At 36.4% G+C, this 19,353-nt stretch overlaps 2 protein-coding genes across 12 annotated transcripts in view; one reads left to right on the top strand and one right to left on the bottom strand.

Moving 5' to 3' along the window:
- Positions 1-17,931, top strand: part of CUNH4orf46 (chromosome unknown C4orf46 homolog) — a 76,159-nt gene extending 58,228 nt beyond the window's left edge. The window contains exons 3-4 of one of the 2 annotated variants that reach the window (XR_008421646.1): positions 12,184-12,305; positions 17,737-17,931. The gene's annotated coding sequence lies outside the window, so the exon portion shown is untranslated. The remainder of the gene's footprint in view (positions 1-12,183; positions 12,306-17,736) is intronic. The other variant, XR_008421647.1, reaches the window with a different exon arrangement.
- Positions 1-19,353, bottom strand: part of RXFP1 (relaxin family peptide receptor 1) — a 110,987-nt gene that overhangs the window by 48,324 nt on the left and 43,310 nt on the right. For 9 of the 10 annotated variants that reach the window (XM_019441136.2, XM_019441134.2, XM_019441135.2 and 6 more), the window contains exons 3-4: positions 6,793-6,891; positions 3,283-3,388 (exon numbers count right to left, since the gene is read on the bottom strand). In XM_019441136.2, the coding sequence (XP_019296681.1) occupies positions 3,283-3,388; positions 6,793-6,891 (205 nt within the window). Of the gene's footprint in view, positions 1-3,282; positions 3,389-6,792; positions 6,892-19,353 lie in introns of those variants that run through there. The other variant, XM_019441137.2, reaches the window with a different exon arrangement.

The following is a 19,353-nucleotide window of genomic DNA, read 5'->3' on the forward strand; positions in this document are numbered from 1 at the left end:
TGGGGTGAAAAAGAACATATTTTATCTATAAATAGAGATTTTTCTTTGGAAAGTAACTTCAGTTTTATAGCCCAAGGCTAAAAAGGCAATCAGCTTGTTTTATTTTTATTGTATATATTTTCTTATAAATTCAATTCAAAAACAGTGTTACGAGCTTATTATACTCTATTGGGAACTTTGGAGGATATATAGAAAAACCATTTTGTAGGCCCCCATGGAGCTTATGGCATTTCCCTTTCTCTGATAGAGATTAGAACCCCAACCACTGTAGTACAAGGAAGAAATTTGATGTGCTTAAAGGAGACACAGGTGAGGTTCAATGAGAGAATAAAAGAGGAAAAGCTAATTCACCTAAGTGGGAAGGTTACTCTGGAGGAAAGGAAAGCTCATTTAAGGACTCCTAAATATGGTTTCTTAGGAAGTTGGTGTTTTGTTAAGAGTGCCTAGGATTTATAGGCTACTTCCTTCTAAGTGATGTCAAGTATTTTTACAAAGAGCGTTCTTGATATTTTCATAATACCCTGTTGAAACGGAAAAAGGTAGGTGTTATTATTCTCACGGAATAGGACAAACTCCAAATTTTTTAATATAATAAATTCTTGAGTTTTAAAATGTAATATTCCAAGTTTGACTCTTCACAAAGTGAAGTGTGTGTGTGAAAGAGAGAAGCTACTTAGTTTAATTACTATTATCAAAGCTAGCTGCAGTTTTGATAAAGAAAGCTCTTACAATCGATTATGTGGTTTAGTGGTTAAATTCCAGCATCTTATCGTCAGCTCTCATGCAGTCAAAATTAATGTTTAGGAAGCTAGAACAATGCATAAATAATCATGTTTATCTGTTTGTCTCTTTTGCTCATTAGCATTTATGTGAAATGTCTTAAAAATCCCAACTTCAATAAATATATATACATTTTTAAATGTTTATTTTTGAGAGGAAGAGAGAAGAGTGAGAGCGGGGGAGGGGCAGAGAGAGAGGGAGACTCGGAATCTGAAGCAGCCCAGAGCCTGACACAAGGCTCGAACTCACAAACCCGAGAGATCATGATCTGAGCCGAACTTGGAACCTTAACTGAGCCCCCCAGGAACCCCCCCCCCCCCCAATTTTAATAAATATTATCTGGATTGTTGGTTTCTTTAAAACTTATATATGATTTAGTCCATTTCTGACGTTTCCCTATGAGAGTTCCAATTCAAAATATGGAATGAACTCAGTAATAAAATTTGATATTTACTCTTTTAATGTATTTGTTGTAAAGCCTAGTGTTCCTTTTCTCTATGGAATTGAATAAAGACTGGGGTGAGTATGATGCTGAGTCAGCTTTCTGCAGAAAAAAGTAGAAATGAGGAACTTGAATCAAGCTGCTCAATCCAAAGCACAAGAAAATGCAATTTTTTTTAACAAAACAGAAAAGAAAGTGTTACAGACATAAACTCCTGAGCTTTATTTCTACATCTCCAAATGCCTGTTAAAAATTTCTGCTGAGTGACCTGTTAACCTCAAGTTGAAAAATCCATCTAAAATTGGAGTCCTAATCTTAGCCACTTACTGTCACCAAGTGTCCCCATTCTTGGATCACTCTATTTACTCAGGAGGGAAACTCTGAAATCATCTTGGACTCTTCCTTCTCTCTCGTTTTCCTGTAGTCAGTCATTCACAAGGAGCTGATCCCAGTTTTTTTTTTCTCTGTACCAAGGGTTAAAAACTGGTGGCCCACAGGACTGCACACACCTCTTTATGAACGTTTGTGTGAATGTATGTGTGAATGTATGTATTGAGCCAAAACAGTTTTTTATTTAAATTTGAATCAGAATGCCTTTAGGTATTCTTTAGGGGTACACACTCTCTGGTTAGTCATTGCCTATCTTCTTCCATTCCTCCAGTTCTGTCCATCTCTTCCTTTCTTATGCAAAGTTTAGTTAAGTTGCAGAAGAACAGATTCAAATCTTACTTGTAGGAAAGTGAAAAATGGGACTGGCAGCATCAGGGTATTCTTTGATTTTCTGCTAATTTGATACAAGCAGTGGGGGTAATCAATGTTTTTCCTTGAAAATAGAATGCAATCATCATCAATTTTTATACCGAACAGGTCCAGTCATGACTTAAAGCATGGCAACTCTCCATGGAATCTCCGATTGTTATTTAATTCTAGTAAAATACTAAGACTAATTATCGAGAAAGAGCGAGGTGAGTTGGGGATAGGGTAGAATTCTTGCCTTAGTTCAGGTGGGATTATCACCTACCTTGGAAAATAAGTCTTTGTGGTTTCACCCGTTTGATATTCTTAGCTTATTACCAAGTTGAATAAACTCCTCAGGTCACTATCAATTGAGTAAACTCTCCCAGATTCTGTTAATTTGATGGCACCACTATCCACAGGAACTCTGAACTCTAGCTCTCCCCACCTCTTCATATACTTCAAGCATATGAGTTGCTGTGTTATGTGGTTTGGGTTGACAAAGGCAGGACTTACCCATATTTGTAAATTTAAGAATTACTCCGATTTTGTCTTCATATACTCAAAAGTCAGAACCATAAGGCACTAAAACACTTGGGTGAGACAAAAAACTCAGCAAAAATATTGGATGAAAATATCTATCCACCACTGATTGCTTTTGAAAAGTTTCAGCCGAATGTGTGTGACTGTGTTCCCAAAGTTTGTTGAATTGGAATTATTACTGGATCAACAAACCACTTATTGTGAAGATAATTTTCTTTTATATATATGAGTTTGAGTTACTTGGGAAAAAAACAATAGCAACCTCTCTCAGTCAGATGTGATTCAGAAGAGTTAGATTTTAAATGTGAAGTTCTAGGAATATTTTATCCAGTTTTTGTCCCTTCTTTTCTTTTTTTTTTTCTTTTTCTTTTTTCTTTTTTTGCTTGTTTGTAGATAGGAATGTTTCTAACAAAGTCTAAAAGAACTCTTTCAATAAATGTCCATTCTTGTAATAAGAAAATTCTATATCATAGTTTAACTGGCAGTCTTTTCTCTTTACTTGCACATAAATGATGACATTTTTTGTTTAGGTAAAATGTGGAGACACTAAATACTTGATAGGATTATTATCAGGGACCAAATAAATTCATATATAGATGAATTTAGAGTAGGGCCTAGCACTTACTAAATGTAAAATAAATATCAGCAATCATTATAATTGATGGAGAACAATGATATCATCTTTGAATAAAAATGCATTAATAATGACAGGGCCTTAAGTATGATACAATTTTCCAGGTTCTATTCTGGCTGTCAGGTTGAAGCCATTCTTTTCTACTTACATTTTAGTCACATTTGAAGAAACTGATGGAACAGCTCGTAAATTGGTCTCATCACAGTCAACCTCTAAACCTCGGCAAAGACATGGCACGGGCACAGAACCGACCACTGAATAAGGAGGAAGTAGTAAGGAATGGGACCAGGAAGAGGAGGGTAATGAAAAGAAAGAAATGAAAAACTATGAGAAAACTATTTAGTACAAAAGTATGTCCTGTTTTACCTAAGCAATTTGGGCACTGCTTTAAATTAAGTTTACAAAGTTTGCTTTTAATTTAATGTTAAAATGATGCTAGAACATTAAGATGAGAAAACACATACAATTTACGAACCCATGCATTTTTTGTTTTTTTAAATAGCAGACTACTCTTCTCCATTTGCTGCAAAAATGAATGAAGTCATCTGCTTTTACTCATGCAAGGAGAGTGGTTATGTCCAGGGGTCACATGACTGACAGTGTGTGATGGGCTTTAATGTCCATGTTAAAGCTGCTACTTAAGAATAAAGTATTTATCGGGGTGCCTGGGTGGAAGCTCAGTAAAGGCGAGCCTCGACTTCGACTCAGGTCATGATCTCACCGTTCATGAGTTTGAGCCCCCAGTTGGGCTTGCTGCTGTCAGTGCAGAGCCTGTTTCAGATCCTCTGTCCCTCTTTCTTTCTGTCCCTCTCACTCATGCTTGCTCTCTCTCTCTCTCAAAAGTAAATAAAACATTAAAAAATAAAGTATTTATTAATAACATAATCTAACCCTTAATGGAAGACTAAGTCATTTTTAACTAGCGAGAAAGAGGAGAGCTAAACATGAATTATAGTGTTGGTAGAATTCTTTTTTTTTTTTTCTGGAAAATTCAGGAGTTCGTTAAAGGATTTTTTATGATCTTCTTTTGGATTGGATTACATAGGGATGTAAGGATGTCAAAAATGTCATTTATGGGAGTGAATTTAAAAAAAAAAATGTTTTATTTATTTTTGAGAGAGAGAGCGCACAAGTGGAGGAGGGGCAGAGAGAGAAGGGAACAGAGGACCCAAAGTGGGCTGCATGCTGACATCAGCAAGCCTGATGTGGGGTTTGAACCCACCAACCGTGAGATCATGACCTGAGCTGTGAAATCATGACCAGAGCCAAAGTTAGACATTGAGCCGACTGAGCCACCCAGGCCCCCTGGGAGTGAACTTTTTTAATGCATAGCCAGCCATTCTATTCTCACTGCTGCCATTGGGAAGAGGAAGAGTTGAATGTATCCCTTTGGCCATCTTGTGGGGCTGTAGTGATGGTCTTAAAGATGTGACCTCATAGTTCTAATGTCTGTTAGACTTTCAATGATGTGTTCGTATAGCTCAATAGTACAATAGGAATGGTTGATTAATGAGAACGATGAGGAGTGTTTTCCCTCTACGTTTACTTTGAAACCCTAACCTGTATGGTAGAGGTAACAGACTCTTACGTCCAGGGGACTGGCAAAATAGGTGTAGGCATTGTCCAGATGTCCCAGTGGAACAGCTTCTCCTAACTGTTGCCATATTAGGATAAGAACATGTGTAGCCAAGTCAACCAGCTTTCTCAAAGAAGCCAGAAATACAATGTCATACATAGGTACTTATGTACCTATTTTAAAAAATGATAATAGCCAACTTAAAATATTTTAAAACATCACAGAACAAAGAAAACTTTCTATGAGAATTTTCTGCTTGTAGGCTTCCAGTTTTTGACCTTTACTGCAAAGCCTCCAGAGAGTGGAAAAGTGTCTTAATGCAAACTAGAGATTTCCATGACAAAGGTTGTAGATGACTTTGACCTACTAAACTTCCCTTTGCTCAGCTATGGGATGACAGGTGTTCTACCTCTCCTCCCAAATAACTCTGCAGACTATTTTATAGGATTACAAGAGATCAAAATCATAACTTAGGTTTTGTGTTTTTTGTAAACAGTCTCCGCCAAGAACTTTTAAACAGTTTTATGGTTGTAAGTAACCATTTTGGCTATGGATCTCTGAAAATGGATTCTGTCTCCAAGTTACAGCCATGTCTAACGTGAGTGTTGTGGGGAAGGAAGGGTGTGGGTTGGGAAAGAAGATGAAGGTTCTGAGAGTGAGACTAGGAAGGGTTAAAATGGAGGGAATGAAATTAGCATTACTTCCAGTGTGTTTTTTCTGTTTATATTGACAGAGTTAAAATAATTCATATACGTTGATTACAGGGTTACCTGTAATAGGGAAAAATGAAAAAAAAAATAACACCAAAATATCCAACAATCAAAGAATGAGTAAGCAAATTATAACACTTAAAAATATATAGTATTTTCAAAAAGAGCTTATAATAGCATGGATACCTGATTATGTCAAAATGCTAAGTGAAAATATGATACAAATGGTTTATACAGGATATTTCAACTATGTTAAAATAAAAAAGATAAGTAATGCACCAGCAAGTTAATGCTGGTAGCCTCTGAGTCTATAGACTCAGGAAAGGCTATACAATAAAACAAAAAAATAAAATCCATGTTTTGAGATAACATGGCATAATTCATTAGTTTTTTTTTGTTTGTTTTTTGTTTTTATTCTATTAGCAGTTAAATTATACCTGTTACCTTTTTCATTCTCAAAAAGTTTTAGCTTTTCAACGATCGAGTAATTTGGTTTCTGTACAAGGAAAAAATGTTAGACTGAGACAGATTGCTTGTAATCTGTGAATTGGCAGGATAGAAGTATGGTCCTTAAATTGGGGACTGTTAGTAGTAGTTTTTTATTATTATCATCTGAATGCTGAAGACAAAAAAAATATTAAACCTTAAGAAAAAAACTTTACAACTTGTAATAGATCATAAAGGAAATAATATAGTAAAGGATTCTCTCCACTCCCACCCCCAACTATTTAACCAAGGTTTTGCAGAGCTAAGATCAAATTGTAACTCCCTGGCACAAATTTACATTTGCATAATTTATCAGAATAAACACAAATTATTTAAAAGGAAAAATTGACAAGATCTTCATGTTCTAAAATATTGCAGAGTCCGTCCTAAGGTCATACCCTCCCACAGCCCCTCCTGTGTGTTGGAAGTTTTCAGTATGTGACTAAACATAGCAGGTTATAGCTCTTGCATTAATAGCTCTTGTATTGATGAGACTTTTTTGTATTTCTAAAGTAGTTTAGACCCCAGAAGCTTTTTCACTTGCAAACATTAAAATCCAAACAGCTTCTCTGCCCTTCTGTTTCTACAGTTCCCTTTGTATCAGAGTCTATAGTGATTGTGAAAAAGGGACATATAATAGCAACCCTGACTGACAGACATTAATTTTGTTCATAACAGTATCTGGCATAATGTATTGTTTTTTTTACTTGGGATCCCTGAGTCACTTTTGAATAGAATTCTCAAATTAAGGCTACATGTCTGATAGAGTTTGCAGTTAGAAAACTATAATTAACCTTTTAAAAAATATGTTGGATCCAACTTTTAAAAACATGACATCTTATTATGAACTCATGGAAAAGGAGACTCAATCCCTCTGATTACTTACGGCATTCAGATGTTCGTGTCTCAAAGTGATACAAGGAAGTCATTTTGTAGTAACTGGCAAAGTATTTGTCAAATTGTATAGGCCATCCATTGTTGTCTCCTAAAATAAAAATCAGAAAGCAAAAAATTCAAGAAAACAGAAATACTCTGGTGTGTTGGGAAAAATAGGTCCTCTCTTTAAAATAAACAGGTGATTGTCACAAGAGAGACAAGCATCATCTGGGAGCTTGTTAAGAAATGGGAATTTCTGGGCCCCCACCTAGAGGTCCTGATTTCACATGTCTGCGATGGGTCCCCACATCTCCACTATGGGCACTGTGGGTGATTCTTTGGCAAGTAGTGTTTGAACCACATTTTAAGAAACAGTGCTTTCTTAAGTACTGAAACACAGCATACTGTTCCTAGCATATTAATTATGATTTTCTCTTCTATCATTTAAACTGATATTGGAGATGTATTAACATGGATAGATGATCATGACTGTTAAAGAAAAAAAGAACCTGACCAGCATGATCACGTTGCTTACTTTTTTCTTTCTTTCTCTTTCTTTCTTTCTTTCTTTTGTTCGTTTGTTCGTTCGTTCGTTCGTTCTCTCTTTTAAAGGGCACCATGGTGTCATGGATGGTTTTAACAGGAATTATCTTCTAAGTGCTTACATATTTTCTCATTTATATTTTCTGATTTTTATATTAAGCTCTTGTATCATTTAAAAAACCATAAAAATTGGGGCGCCTGGGTGGCTCAGTTGGTAAAGCGTCTGACTTTGGCCCAGGTCATGATCTCATGGTTCATGAGTTCAGAGCCCCGTGTCGTGCTCTGTGCTGACAGTTCAGAGCCTGGAGCCTGCTTCAGATTCTGTGCCTCCCTCTCTCTCTTCCCCTTCCCTGCTCATGTTCTGTCTCTATCTCTCAAAAATAAATAAACAATAAACAAAATTAAAAAACATAAAAATTATAAAAGTCCTTCCTTGGGGAGAAAACCAAAGAAATAATTTTACCGTAAAAACTTCCTTATGACCTTTTAGTTAATACTAAACATAAGAGACAAGGAAGCCAATTATGTGATAGAATGGACTTTGCATGGGGGTGTAGGAGCAACTTCTCTGGACATCTTTGCAGATGGTACAATCCTTCCAGAGATTCTTTCCAGAGGTTTTAAAATTTTTTCAGAATGTTGCCAAGACTCTTTAAGGATGCATAAACATATGAGAAGATGACAAAACCTATAAAAGTTTCTTGTTTTTTAAAAAATTTTTTAAAGTTTATTTATTTTGAGAGACAGAGCAGAAGAGGGGCAGAGAGAGAGGGAGACAGAGAATCCCAGGCAGGCTCTACACTGTCAGCATGGAGCCTGATGCAGGGTCGAAACTCACAAACCATGAGATCATGACTTGAGCTGAAGCCAAGAGTCCGAGGCTTAACTGACTGAGCCACCCAGCCACCCCAAAATTTTCCTGTTTTTATAAATTAGTATTAAGTCTAGCATAAATGCTATTTATACTTGTAAAATTAGTCTTGCTTTTAGAAATCCCACTAAAAGTGAAAAATCGAATACAAGTTTATTTAAACATTGTGTTTAAAATATTCTTCCTTTAGCATGCCTCTTTAGTTTTAAAACTTGTCTATTACAGAAGATTTCAAAATAGAAGTAGCAAAATAATATAATGAGATCTCAGTTCAGAGGGAGATAAGTGATGGCCCTCAAGTTTACCAACCACACTCTTCAGCATGAGACCCCAGATGGGTACCAGTAACTAGGTGGCCAGGAACAACATCCTAGAAACAGAAAATACCATCCACTGAATACCCAGGTATCAGTTCAAGGTGCCTCCCCAGCCTCTGACACCATGAGGATGGTATCTTAGAGAAACAGGAAGAATGGGAGGAAATTGGAAAGACTGAGGTTATACAGCCAAATAGAGACTACAAGCTATTGAGTCTGTGGTAGATTTTGTGCAGTTTGTTCCTCCTTTGTTCTATACTGGGTTTAGAATGCTTTCTTGTTCTTTAGAAGTTGGTAGCTCAAATCTATGTTTTCCATACCTTTAGCAACTAGGGTTCTTGTTACAGATAAGTTCTTCCATTTGAATGCACGCATGTGAGATCGGAAGTTTATAGATACCGGTCTTGTGGGTATATAGTGGGAGTTGGGGCAGCTACTGCAACCAGTCTCAGGGTTCAGTTTCACAAGTAAAGAGATTATTAGCAGTACTAGTGACAGTGACAGAATGTCACTAGTACTTCTTGATCTTGGGCTTGCAATTATGGTGATTTGTTCTCCACTCCTGATTCTTGCTTCTATAGCCTTAACAGTGATTCTATAAACACCTTCTTCCTAGCATGAAATCTGCTTTTTCTTAAGCCCAACCCCCCCCCCCCAAACAAGAGTGGTTTCTGTTTCTTCCTTCTAGAAGGGATTGCAGATAATGCTCTCAAGAATGGAAACATTAGATTGATGATTTGAACTGGTTGGTGTTGAAGATAATGGCAATACTGTTACTATTAGAAAATGGGACTCTCAAAGTTTATGTCACACTGTGACAAAGAAGTGACTTCAATGATCAGTTATGGCTTCCTTATGATGTGCCTCTTAGAAGGCTACGCTCTGGCACAGTAGTTGCTATGGTAAATCATTAGAATGAAAATGAGAAATTTCTAGAGTTGTGGAATAAGATAGCTATGGAGATGTCCTGGGGAGATTAAAGCTAGAAAATGATAAGCCCAGGGTTTAGGTTCAATCTTATCAGTATGAAAAAGTTCACAGAACTACTGAGCTTCCATGATCACTCTAAGATAATCTTTTATCTCTTGTGATCTCAGGATTGATGTAACCTCAAATCTGATAGACTCTGATCCAGTGGATTACAAAGGTTACAGCATAAGCTGAATTCATGTTTTGCTATCTCTTTTAAGTGAACATTAAGACTCTGATTTGGAAGGAGAGAAGCCCTGCAAATTATAATGGGACATTTGAGTACGTTGAGTTGAATTTAAATACTTTGAATCCCCATCCCATGGAACCTTTCCTGTCAGCAAAAACCTCTCCCTTCCCTGTCCCATAAGGTTGGTTGTAGTCTGTTGGAGACGTGCTAGTTGCTTTACTTGAGGTAAATAACTTTTGAGGTCTCTTCAGGCCCCACATTTTGAGTATTCTTTTCTGCTTCCCAGACTATTATAACTAGAGTCAGATCCTAACACACCCAAGAAGCCAAGCACAAGTTGGACTCAGAAAAAGAAGATCTACATACCAAAAGATTTTGCTATTTTAAATAAGCAGAAACTCAAGGGAATTGTTTGGGAACAATTTCTAAGTATACTATACTAGGAGGAGGGACTATAACTTTGAGCACAGCTAATTAATACAGGTTTCTGGATTCAGTGTGCTGGCTCAAGCAGTAGTTTGCCAGATTGTTGACAGGAATCAAGACTCATTGTTGCCTTAGACTAAATAAAGTCAAGAGGCAAACACTTATGGGCATTGAGTCACCAAAGGGGTGGATTATGAGGGACATGGCCCATGTATTGTAGAGCTGAAATGGACCTATGGTGGATACTGTAGATTGGCTTGCTCAACCTCTGTTCAACTCCCCCTTCATTGGTGTGTTCCTGGAAAGTAGAGACTGCAAAGCTCATAACATTTCACATCTTCTTTACAGCCAGGATCATGTGCACTCACACATATTTTGGTTGATAGAAGAAAGGCAGAGATCATTTTCCTGCTGCTATGTCTAAAACAGAGACACTGTGTTAAGAGGCACTTATGGCAGCAGCAAGACAATTCGAGTATTACCAGCTCTGTGGGTGTGAAGAGGCAGTTGTGTTAGTGGTAGGGACAGCAGGATCAGCAGTGATTGGGGTAGTCACTGTCTCAGTCTTTGGATTGCAGCTATGTTGATGTGTTCTTGGATTCAATGGCACTAATGGGAGCCTTGCTGACACCCACTCTTCCAGCCTTACTGGGAATTTTGTATCTAAATTCTGTTTAACATAGTTAGAATGGGTTCTGGTTTTTCCATTAAACACTGATAGATACAGAGACCTTTTGAATTATTGGATTAAAATATGGTTTAAGTGTGGTTGGACATTTATAGCATTTTGGGAGCCCAGGTGGAATCTCATGAGTGAGAACAAAGCAGTGAATTTTTTCTGAAACTATGAGCTTTGGTGTAGTTTAATTTTGTGGTCTCACTACAGAAATGATGACATTTTCCAACATTTTCCTGCATCTCCAGTATGGGTTCTAGGGATAGGTTTAAGAGCCTTACAAAATGATCTATTCTTCTGGGCTCAGAATTACCTATTTGTTTCCTTGGCTGTCCGGTTTTGGTTTACGGCATTGGCTTTCCCCCTTTCCTGGTTTGGCTGTGTTTGTTGACTTTTTGGCAAGGTTTTACTTTAAAAAACTTGGTTCATATCTTTAGATATAAGGAAGGAGGATTCTGTGAGAGATTTTAATTCTCCCATTTTAACAGAGAAATTGAATATTAGCACTTAGCTCTGAGAGAACTTGTGTTTAGCAAATACATACTACATTGTACTAGGTACTTTATTTTATCCTCATAATTCTATTGGGTCACTATTGTCACTTCATTTACAGATGGAAAAACTGCTTCTAAGATGTTTAAGTGAAACAGATTATCAAAATTTACTAAAGAGTTAAAATAATAAAATAATTAAAAATTTTTCTTTCCTAGGCCAAATAGATGATTTATCAATACATAGTCTACCTACAGAATTTCAGCTTTTGTGTGACATTGGCTTTAAATATTTAACCAATACTATTTATTGCTTATTTTTCTGTTGTCTATTTCATTTCCATTATTGAGGCTCTTATATCAGAATTGTGTGAATTATACAAAAATTCATTTATTAATTTTTTTTAACATTTACTTATTTTTGAGAGACAGAGTGTGAGAAGGGGTAGGGCAGAGAGAGAGGGAGACACAGAATCCGAAGCAGCCTCCAGGCTCTGAGCTTACAGCACAGAGCCCAATGTGGGGCTCGAACTTACTAACCATGAGATGGTGACCTGAGCTGGAGTCAGATGCTTAACCAACTGAGCCACCCAGGCATCCCCAAAAATTCATTTAAATAACAACCAGAAGTAGTTATTAACTGGAATTTAAACTCATCACTATTGCTACTTATGGAATCAATGAAAACATTGTAAATCATTAAAGTATTACTAAAACATTAATTTAAAAAATAAATTTTTTTATAGATTTATGCTATGATTTTTTATACATTTACATGTTATAAATAAGACATGTAAGATAAGTAATTTGGCTCTGGATATGTTGAGGCACTGATTATTTTTATAAACAAGCTTGTTGTGTATCTAGAGAGCAAAGGCAGAAGTGGTTTGCAAAGGTCTGAAGAATTTCTCCTTTCAGGCTGCTAGCGCCTTGTTGGCTTTGTAGGAGGAGGAGGAGGACACCCCCTGCCCCACGTTCATGTTCATGTTCATGTTCCTGACACATCCGCCCAGACCTCAAAAAACAGCAATGGAAATGAGGTGAGGTGACAGCATTCCAGAAACACAGGGCTGTTTCTATGGTTAGTGTTTCACTGCTGCTGGGAAATTTATGAGATCAGGGATGGGGTGAGTGCCAGTAGATGTTGATTTTCTTTCACTCTGGTTCTTTAGCAGGCCCTGTATGGAACTGAATTTTTACAACTGAACTATTTCAATTTGCCACATTTTTTACCATTAACTGATAGTTCAGTGCTTAAAATCATGGGCTCGGCACCCTGTGCTAATACTTTGTCCCTCACCATTGCTCTCTATTTTAAGAGGTTCACTCTGTGGCCTTGGTTGCAATGATTTAGTCCAACAAATTGACATGTGTAGTTATTTATGCTGCTTCTCTTTTCATTTTCTTAATCCTACTCCTTTTTTCTCCTTTTCTACCTTATTGTACCTCAACACAACATACTCACTCACACACACACACACACACACACACACACACACACAGAGTCAAAAAAAAAAAAAGGAAAGAGATGTGACATTAGTATAGATGTGGGTACTTTTAGAATGCAGAAAGAAGCAAGACAAACCTGCTCATACTTCCTTAGATAGAGCATATCTTTTTTGGGACAATCTCTTTTTAAACAGCAACATCTTCAAACACACAAGCTTTTTAGGAATTAGTTTTTACCTTTCTTTCTGCCTTCCCAAAGCATTTGCTTCTTCCTACTCATTACTTCCCCCCACCAGAAGGCAGGAATATAGAACATAGGAATTATAGCCAAAATTGCAAAGTTGGAAAGTTAGCATTTTTAAGAAAACAGCTTTTGGAATATGTGTTTCTATATTTTAAATCCTTCATTCTTAAGGATGTTTGGGGCAGTGAGCAGAATGGTTTTTCATACTTTGGTAATGATCCCACTAAAGTTTGGTTGTCTGGTTTTTTTGTGTGCATCATAAGGTCATATAATGAGCACTTTACTAGAAGACCATTGTGTTAGGGCGTATCATTTCCTTATGTATTGCTGAGTGAATAATAGTGTTGATTAACAATATAAATGTTTATTGAAAAAGAATTTTTTCTAGCTAAAAAATGATGGAATGATACTATTGTTAAAAAGGAGACAGCAGACTCCAAATAATGTCACTTGTGCTAATCCCCAAATCAGCAAAGCAAGACTTAATACCTAACCTAATTGTAGTCTTAACTCCCCAGGAATGTGACCTTTAACCAGTCAATTTGAAATTTCCTGGTCAGCACTAGGAGATAATCCACTGATAAACCCCCTCTGTTTCTCTTAGTAGGGCAACCTTGCCTAAAACAATGCATTCTTGGTTAATTATTTCCTTTTTTTTTTTCTCCTCTGTCTTTAGAAACTTTTCCTTTTCTGCAGCTCAACAGAACTTCTTTCTACCTGCTATATTGGATGCTGCTTGATTCATGAGTCCTTACATAAAGCCAATTTGATCAATTTATTCAGTTGAATATTTGTTATTTAACAATGTAAATAAAAATTAATGACACAGATGAAGAAAAATCTGGTGGTGCATGCCACATGAGCTCAGTGCTCAAAAAAAAATATTTGCTAACTGAGTGAGTGAATGAATAAATGAATGAATGAGGCTCTACCCTCAAAGACACCTCAGAGAAAACCCAGTCTCTCTTATTCTACAATAAAATCTGGGAACTGGAGCACTTATCAAAAACACAGTTTTCCAGGATCTTCTACTGTAGATTCTGATTTGTTTGGTTAGTGTGGGGTCTAGGAATCCATAGTTTCCACTGGTGTCCCATGTGAGTCTTAGAACAAGTTTTGGGAGAACTGCGTTATGAAATTGACCCTAGTCAGCTGGAGCCCTTCTCCCACTGCAGTAGAGCACAGCTAATTTAGTCACACAAAAATCTTGTCCATCAGAAGAGGCATACTTCTTTTCTTTAGCAAAGTTGTTGATTGTTAATAATGAGTAGCTCAAACACTCCAATAAGATTGCAAGTGGTCCTTAATTTACATATGTATATATATTTATTTATATAATTACTTATAATTTACTTAAATTGCTTATATCTTTCTTATGCTTACTGTAATCTGCTTCATACTCTACTTATTTGTATATGCATTTTATCTCCTTATGGCAGTATAGTAGGAAATAATCTTATAAACCTATGCATTTTTTATATACCTCAGTGACTACAAAGCTACTTTAAATATATTTAAAATATGGCTCTTACTAGCTCCTCTAAAGTATGTGAAGTATATGAAATACTAAAACATCATTTCACTTGCATCAAGTATTTGTTATAATTTAGTTTTTTTAAAGATTTTATTTTTAAGTAATCTCTACACCCAAATGTAGGGCTTGAATTTACAACACTGAGATTAAGAGTCACGCGCTCCACCGACCAAGCCTGCCAGGTACCCGTTATAATTTTAGTTTTATGGAAAAGTGGATTACACAATGATTTGTATTCTGGACAATGTACCTGCCCCTCCCATGCTCTCAGATTCTTCTGGCACTGGGGCAGAGGTATAGGGGTGGGGGTGGTTCAAGGGATGAGGTCTGGATGGGAATGGGAAAGGTCCAAGTTTCTTAAAATGCACTAATTTGTTATGGTGCTATATTGGGCTTTCCTCAAATAGTTTCCCAGGATTCTCCTTGAGGAGAGAGCTCTGTGGTGAAATACATTTGGAAATGCTGCATCCTATATCTCCACTTAGGATTAATAATGCATGCTAATATGATGAAAGAGAACACAGGCATTAAAGAAATATCTTTAGGGGCATCTGGGTGGCTCAGTCGGTTAAGTGTCTGACTTTTGATTTCAGCTCAGGTCATGATCTCATAGTTTATGAGTTCGAGCCCCTGTGGGGCTCTGTCCTGACTGCACCGAGCCTGCTTGGGATTTTCTCTTTCCCTCTATCTCTGCCTCTCCCCTGCTTGCTCTATTTCTTTTTCAAAATAAATAAGATAAACGTTAAAAAATTTTTTTAAAAAGAGGTATTTTTAATTTTGTTTAATTCTTGTTATAAGATGCCATACATTTTGGAAAGTGTTTGTTTTCTCATTTGCACAAGAAAGAGTCTGTCTAGATCACTTGGTTTTCAAAGTGTAGATCCAGGACTAGCAGCATTAGCATCACTTGGGCACTTCAAACAAAAGCAAATTCTTGAGTCTTAATCCAGAGACATTGAATCAGAAACTGTAGATGGGGGAGGAGGGAGGAGCAATCTAGGTTTTTACAAGCCTGATCTGATGCCTTTGAAAACCACTGCTCTACACTAATTAACCACTTTCCAGGTGTTCTAAACAGGGTAATAATATTGTCTGTGCATTGGGAAGTGAATCATTTCAAAACGTTAACAAGTATGTTCATCTACCATGTTTGTTAAAAATGCAGATTTCTGGGCTCCAAAACTACCTAGGAGATCAGCATTTCTGGAGGTGGAGCTCAGAACTGCAGCACCTCTCGCCAGCCCTCAGGGAAGGCTGCTGCCTCTAGTTCTCAGAGCAGGATTCCCAAAAGTTCCCATCAATTTTCAACAGCCATTCCTGGGCACCCCTGATGTTTGGGTTTGGAATAATCCAAGGTTAAGGGACTTGTGTCTCTGACAGAGAGGAGGCCAAAACAAAGGATGATGTAATGATGCTGTGTCAAATGGTCTCCTTTATTTTTTTTATTATTAAAATGAAGGCATAAACCTTATGGGTTACAAAGTATGCATGTTTATTGACTAATGAATGAACAGATGATTTATAAAGTTTGGGTTTATGTAAAGTGGAGCATTCCTGATTCTGAGACATTTACTCACCTCAGCACCCATTCTTGGGAGTATCTTTTTCTCAGAAAGGAATGATCCCCAGAGTAAAGGTGCCCTGGGCCATTAGAATAAACCTTTGGATGCGGACTGGCCAGGCAGAACAATTCATCCAACTAACTGTGTGGGATCTCCTTGAATTTGAACGACAATAGTAGTTTGCTGGACAGAAAGTATTAGCTTCTTTGTAGGCTCCTAATACCTTTGGAGGCAGCTCTGAAGAAATTAAAGGGTGTGACATTATCCTGGGCATATTTAAAGAAAATTAAGGCCACCGAAGAAACTACCTTTTGTGGCCTATCAAGTAGGAAGTGTTCTGGGATGAAAGTCTTTGTGAAGTTAACCCAAACATTGTTTAAGCATTGTTTGATAAACAAGCTTGAGGTTAAAATGAGGTTTGTCCAGCAAAGGGAAACAAGAGAGAGAAGCAAACCAAGAAACAGACTCTTAAATGTAGAGAACAAACTGATGGTTACCAGAGGGGAGGTAAGTGGGGGATGGGTTAAATAGGTGATGGGGATTAAGGAACACTTGTGATGAGCACCAGGTACTGTATGCAAGGTAAGTATGTATGTATGTGTTGAATGTAAGTGTTGTATTGTATGTGTGTGTTGAATCACTAAATTCTACACCTGAAACTAATATTACACTGTATGATAACTAACTGGAATTTAAATAAAAACTTAAAAAAAAAATAAAATGAGGTTTGTGTGTAGAGAAAAGTGAAAGTTTCAGTTCCTTAGGTATTTCCAGTGCTCTTTTGAGAATAAGAAATAGAAAACCACATATTTTTGAACAGACAATGCATGGTTGTGTATTAATACATATTTATGACCCATGTCACTTTTCCTCTTGTGTTTTTAACCTTGAAAAAGGCAGACCGCTAACTTTAATGGAATATTCTAAAATGCGAAGAGCTAAGTTCTACATCAAACTGCCTGCCTTTCCCATCATTCTGACCATTGTATAAAAAACTGTATTTAGGAAACGAAGGAATATTTGGTATTCCAGAGTTTTCAATGCAGGCCCACTTAAAAATTTAAAAATTATATTTAAAAATACATATCATCACCATCACACTCATAAATAAATACTGTTTATCTAATTCTTATAGATTAGTAAGTGCAGAAAAATATTTTGGGATATTAACAAAGTTTTTCTTCCCTTGAAGTTTTCTCATTCTCTGTCCTTTTTCCTAGAGCAGGCAGCTAAAGTTTTCCGCTTTTGTTGCTTTGGAGAAAGGATGACACAGAAGCTTGCAGATAACAAAAGGAATCAAATTCTTAGTATTTGATTTTCAAAGGCCTATATTTGAGCACTGAAATTTGGAAAAACATAACAGAAGAACGAGCTTTGCTATTCCCAGTCTACACAAGACAGTTGGACCAGAGAGGGAGAGTAGAAGGGTCTTCTTGTCCTCCCATTTCCCTAGACAGCAGAATCTGGGGGAAACCAGAAACTCTTTACTTCATTACATCTGCAAAGACATTATTTCCAAATAAGGTCACATTCTGAGGTTTGAGGTGGACATACCTTTTTAGCAGATACTAACCTACTACACTACCCAAAATGTATTAGAAGAGATTTCTATTTCCCCTGTGGATTATAGAAAAACTAACATGGAAACGGAATAACAAAAGTCTTCATCTTTTTTCCTGTAGACATCCTTTTCCTCTGCTAAAGTGAGGAGTGTTCAGAGAAAGAGTCTACAGAGGGACGGCATCAGAACTCAGGTCTTCATGATAGAGTAACTCAACTTGGCTCCAACCGGGGGATGAAGTTGGGTTGGTGTAACTTCGAAGGGGAGCCCTCTCTGTACAACCATCCATTTATAACGCAGAGGAAATGCTAACAAATTCTAATCTGGAAATGCGGAGTTCCTTTTAAATGAAAATCTAGAGGTAGTGAATAAATGCCATAGTATCTGCGAATTTGACACTACTTTAATATTTCATGTTTACTACTGAGTTACGCTCAATTTAAAATGGACATAAGTGATTTCTGAATGAGGGTCCTAACATTTTTGTAATCTGATTCCTTTGGTATTTACCCAGATATATTCATCCAGGTATCTCAGAGTTTTAGCTGAAAAAGCAAAAGGTCCCTTTTCTTTTGGTTTGCCATTGTGATACCAAGTACTACTCTAAGGACTCTTTGAGACTCTTTTGGGTCTCTAGTCTGTTTGATTGCATAGATAGTTCTGAGTAGAGATGAAAAGTGGGTTAGGATACACAGCAAACACTTATGGAAATTGTATGGGAATTGTTATCAAATTTTTCAGGGGAAAAATATATATTTCATATTGAAGTTTATCAGTAAGGATCAAAGTTATTATAAAAATGGTGTAACCAATTTTGATATATGTATGTCTATAAATTCTGTATTGCCCAAATATTTTGGAAAGAAAGGGATTCTTATGAATTCAATGGAAAACTTCAAATCTATTGCTTTTGCTTGCCTTGTGTCACTGAAAAATGTTCAGTGAGTAGATGTGTTATACTTTTTATACTGAGATATTTTATTTTTGTATTCAGTAAACTATTCCATTATAGAGAAATTATTTTTGTAAAGAAAAGTGGGAACTCAATAAGCAAATAGGAGTGCTTGTTTAAAATGCTTGTGATAATACAAAAGTCACATTTTTCTCCCTAAATATATTTAGTTCATATTATAGTTCGATATATGGGGAGTCAGTTTAATTTATTTAATGGTGTTTCATTTTGGGGGTGACTCTGCTAAATTTTATAGCTACTATTTTGATTTGACTTACTTTTCCACTTTAATAATTATTACTGGTGTCAATGGTAACAGCTTGGAGGTATTTTTTAGGGTGTATCTTAAAAATTCTAATTAAGGAAAAGTCTCCTCCCTTCCATTACAGAAAGATTTTTTATTTGGCAATACATTATTAACTTATAAATGAGCACTCTAAAAGTGATTTTTACCTGTGGATTTTTCTTTTATTCATATGTTAAGATACTATATTTTATGTGATTGTAAATATATTTAATGCTGCTTATTCAAATATGCATGAAGTTTACATACTCTGAAAAGAACCAAATTTCTGACCTAATTTAATTAGCATTAAACAGAATGTAAACATGAATGTCTTAAAAAATGAACAGCCAGGGGAGCGCAAATTATGTACTCTAAAATTAAAAAAAAAAAAAAAGAAAGAAAACAATTCACAGCCAGTGAAGGAAATTCAGTAATAAGAAGCAAGAGGAAATAACTGCGTTTCATAATTTTTGTCACCTGGACCCTAAAGGTGATGATAA

This window comes from Panthera pardus, unplaced genomic scaffold (assembly GCF_024362965.1).
Source record: "Panthera pardus isolate Hobbes unplaced genomic scaffold, ASM2436296v1 HiC_scaffold_13, whole genome shotgun sequence".
Taxonomy (NCBI): Eukaryota; Metazoa; Chordata; class Mammalia; order Carnivora; family Felidae; genus Panthera; species Panthera pardus.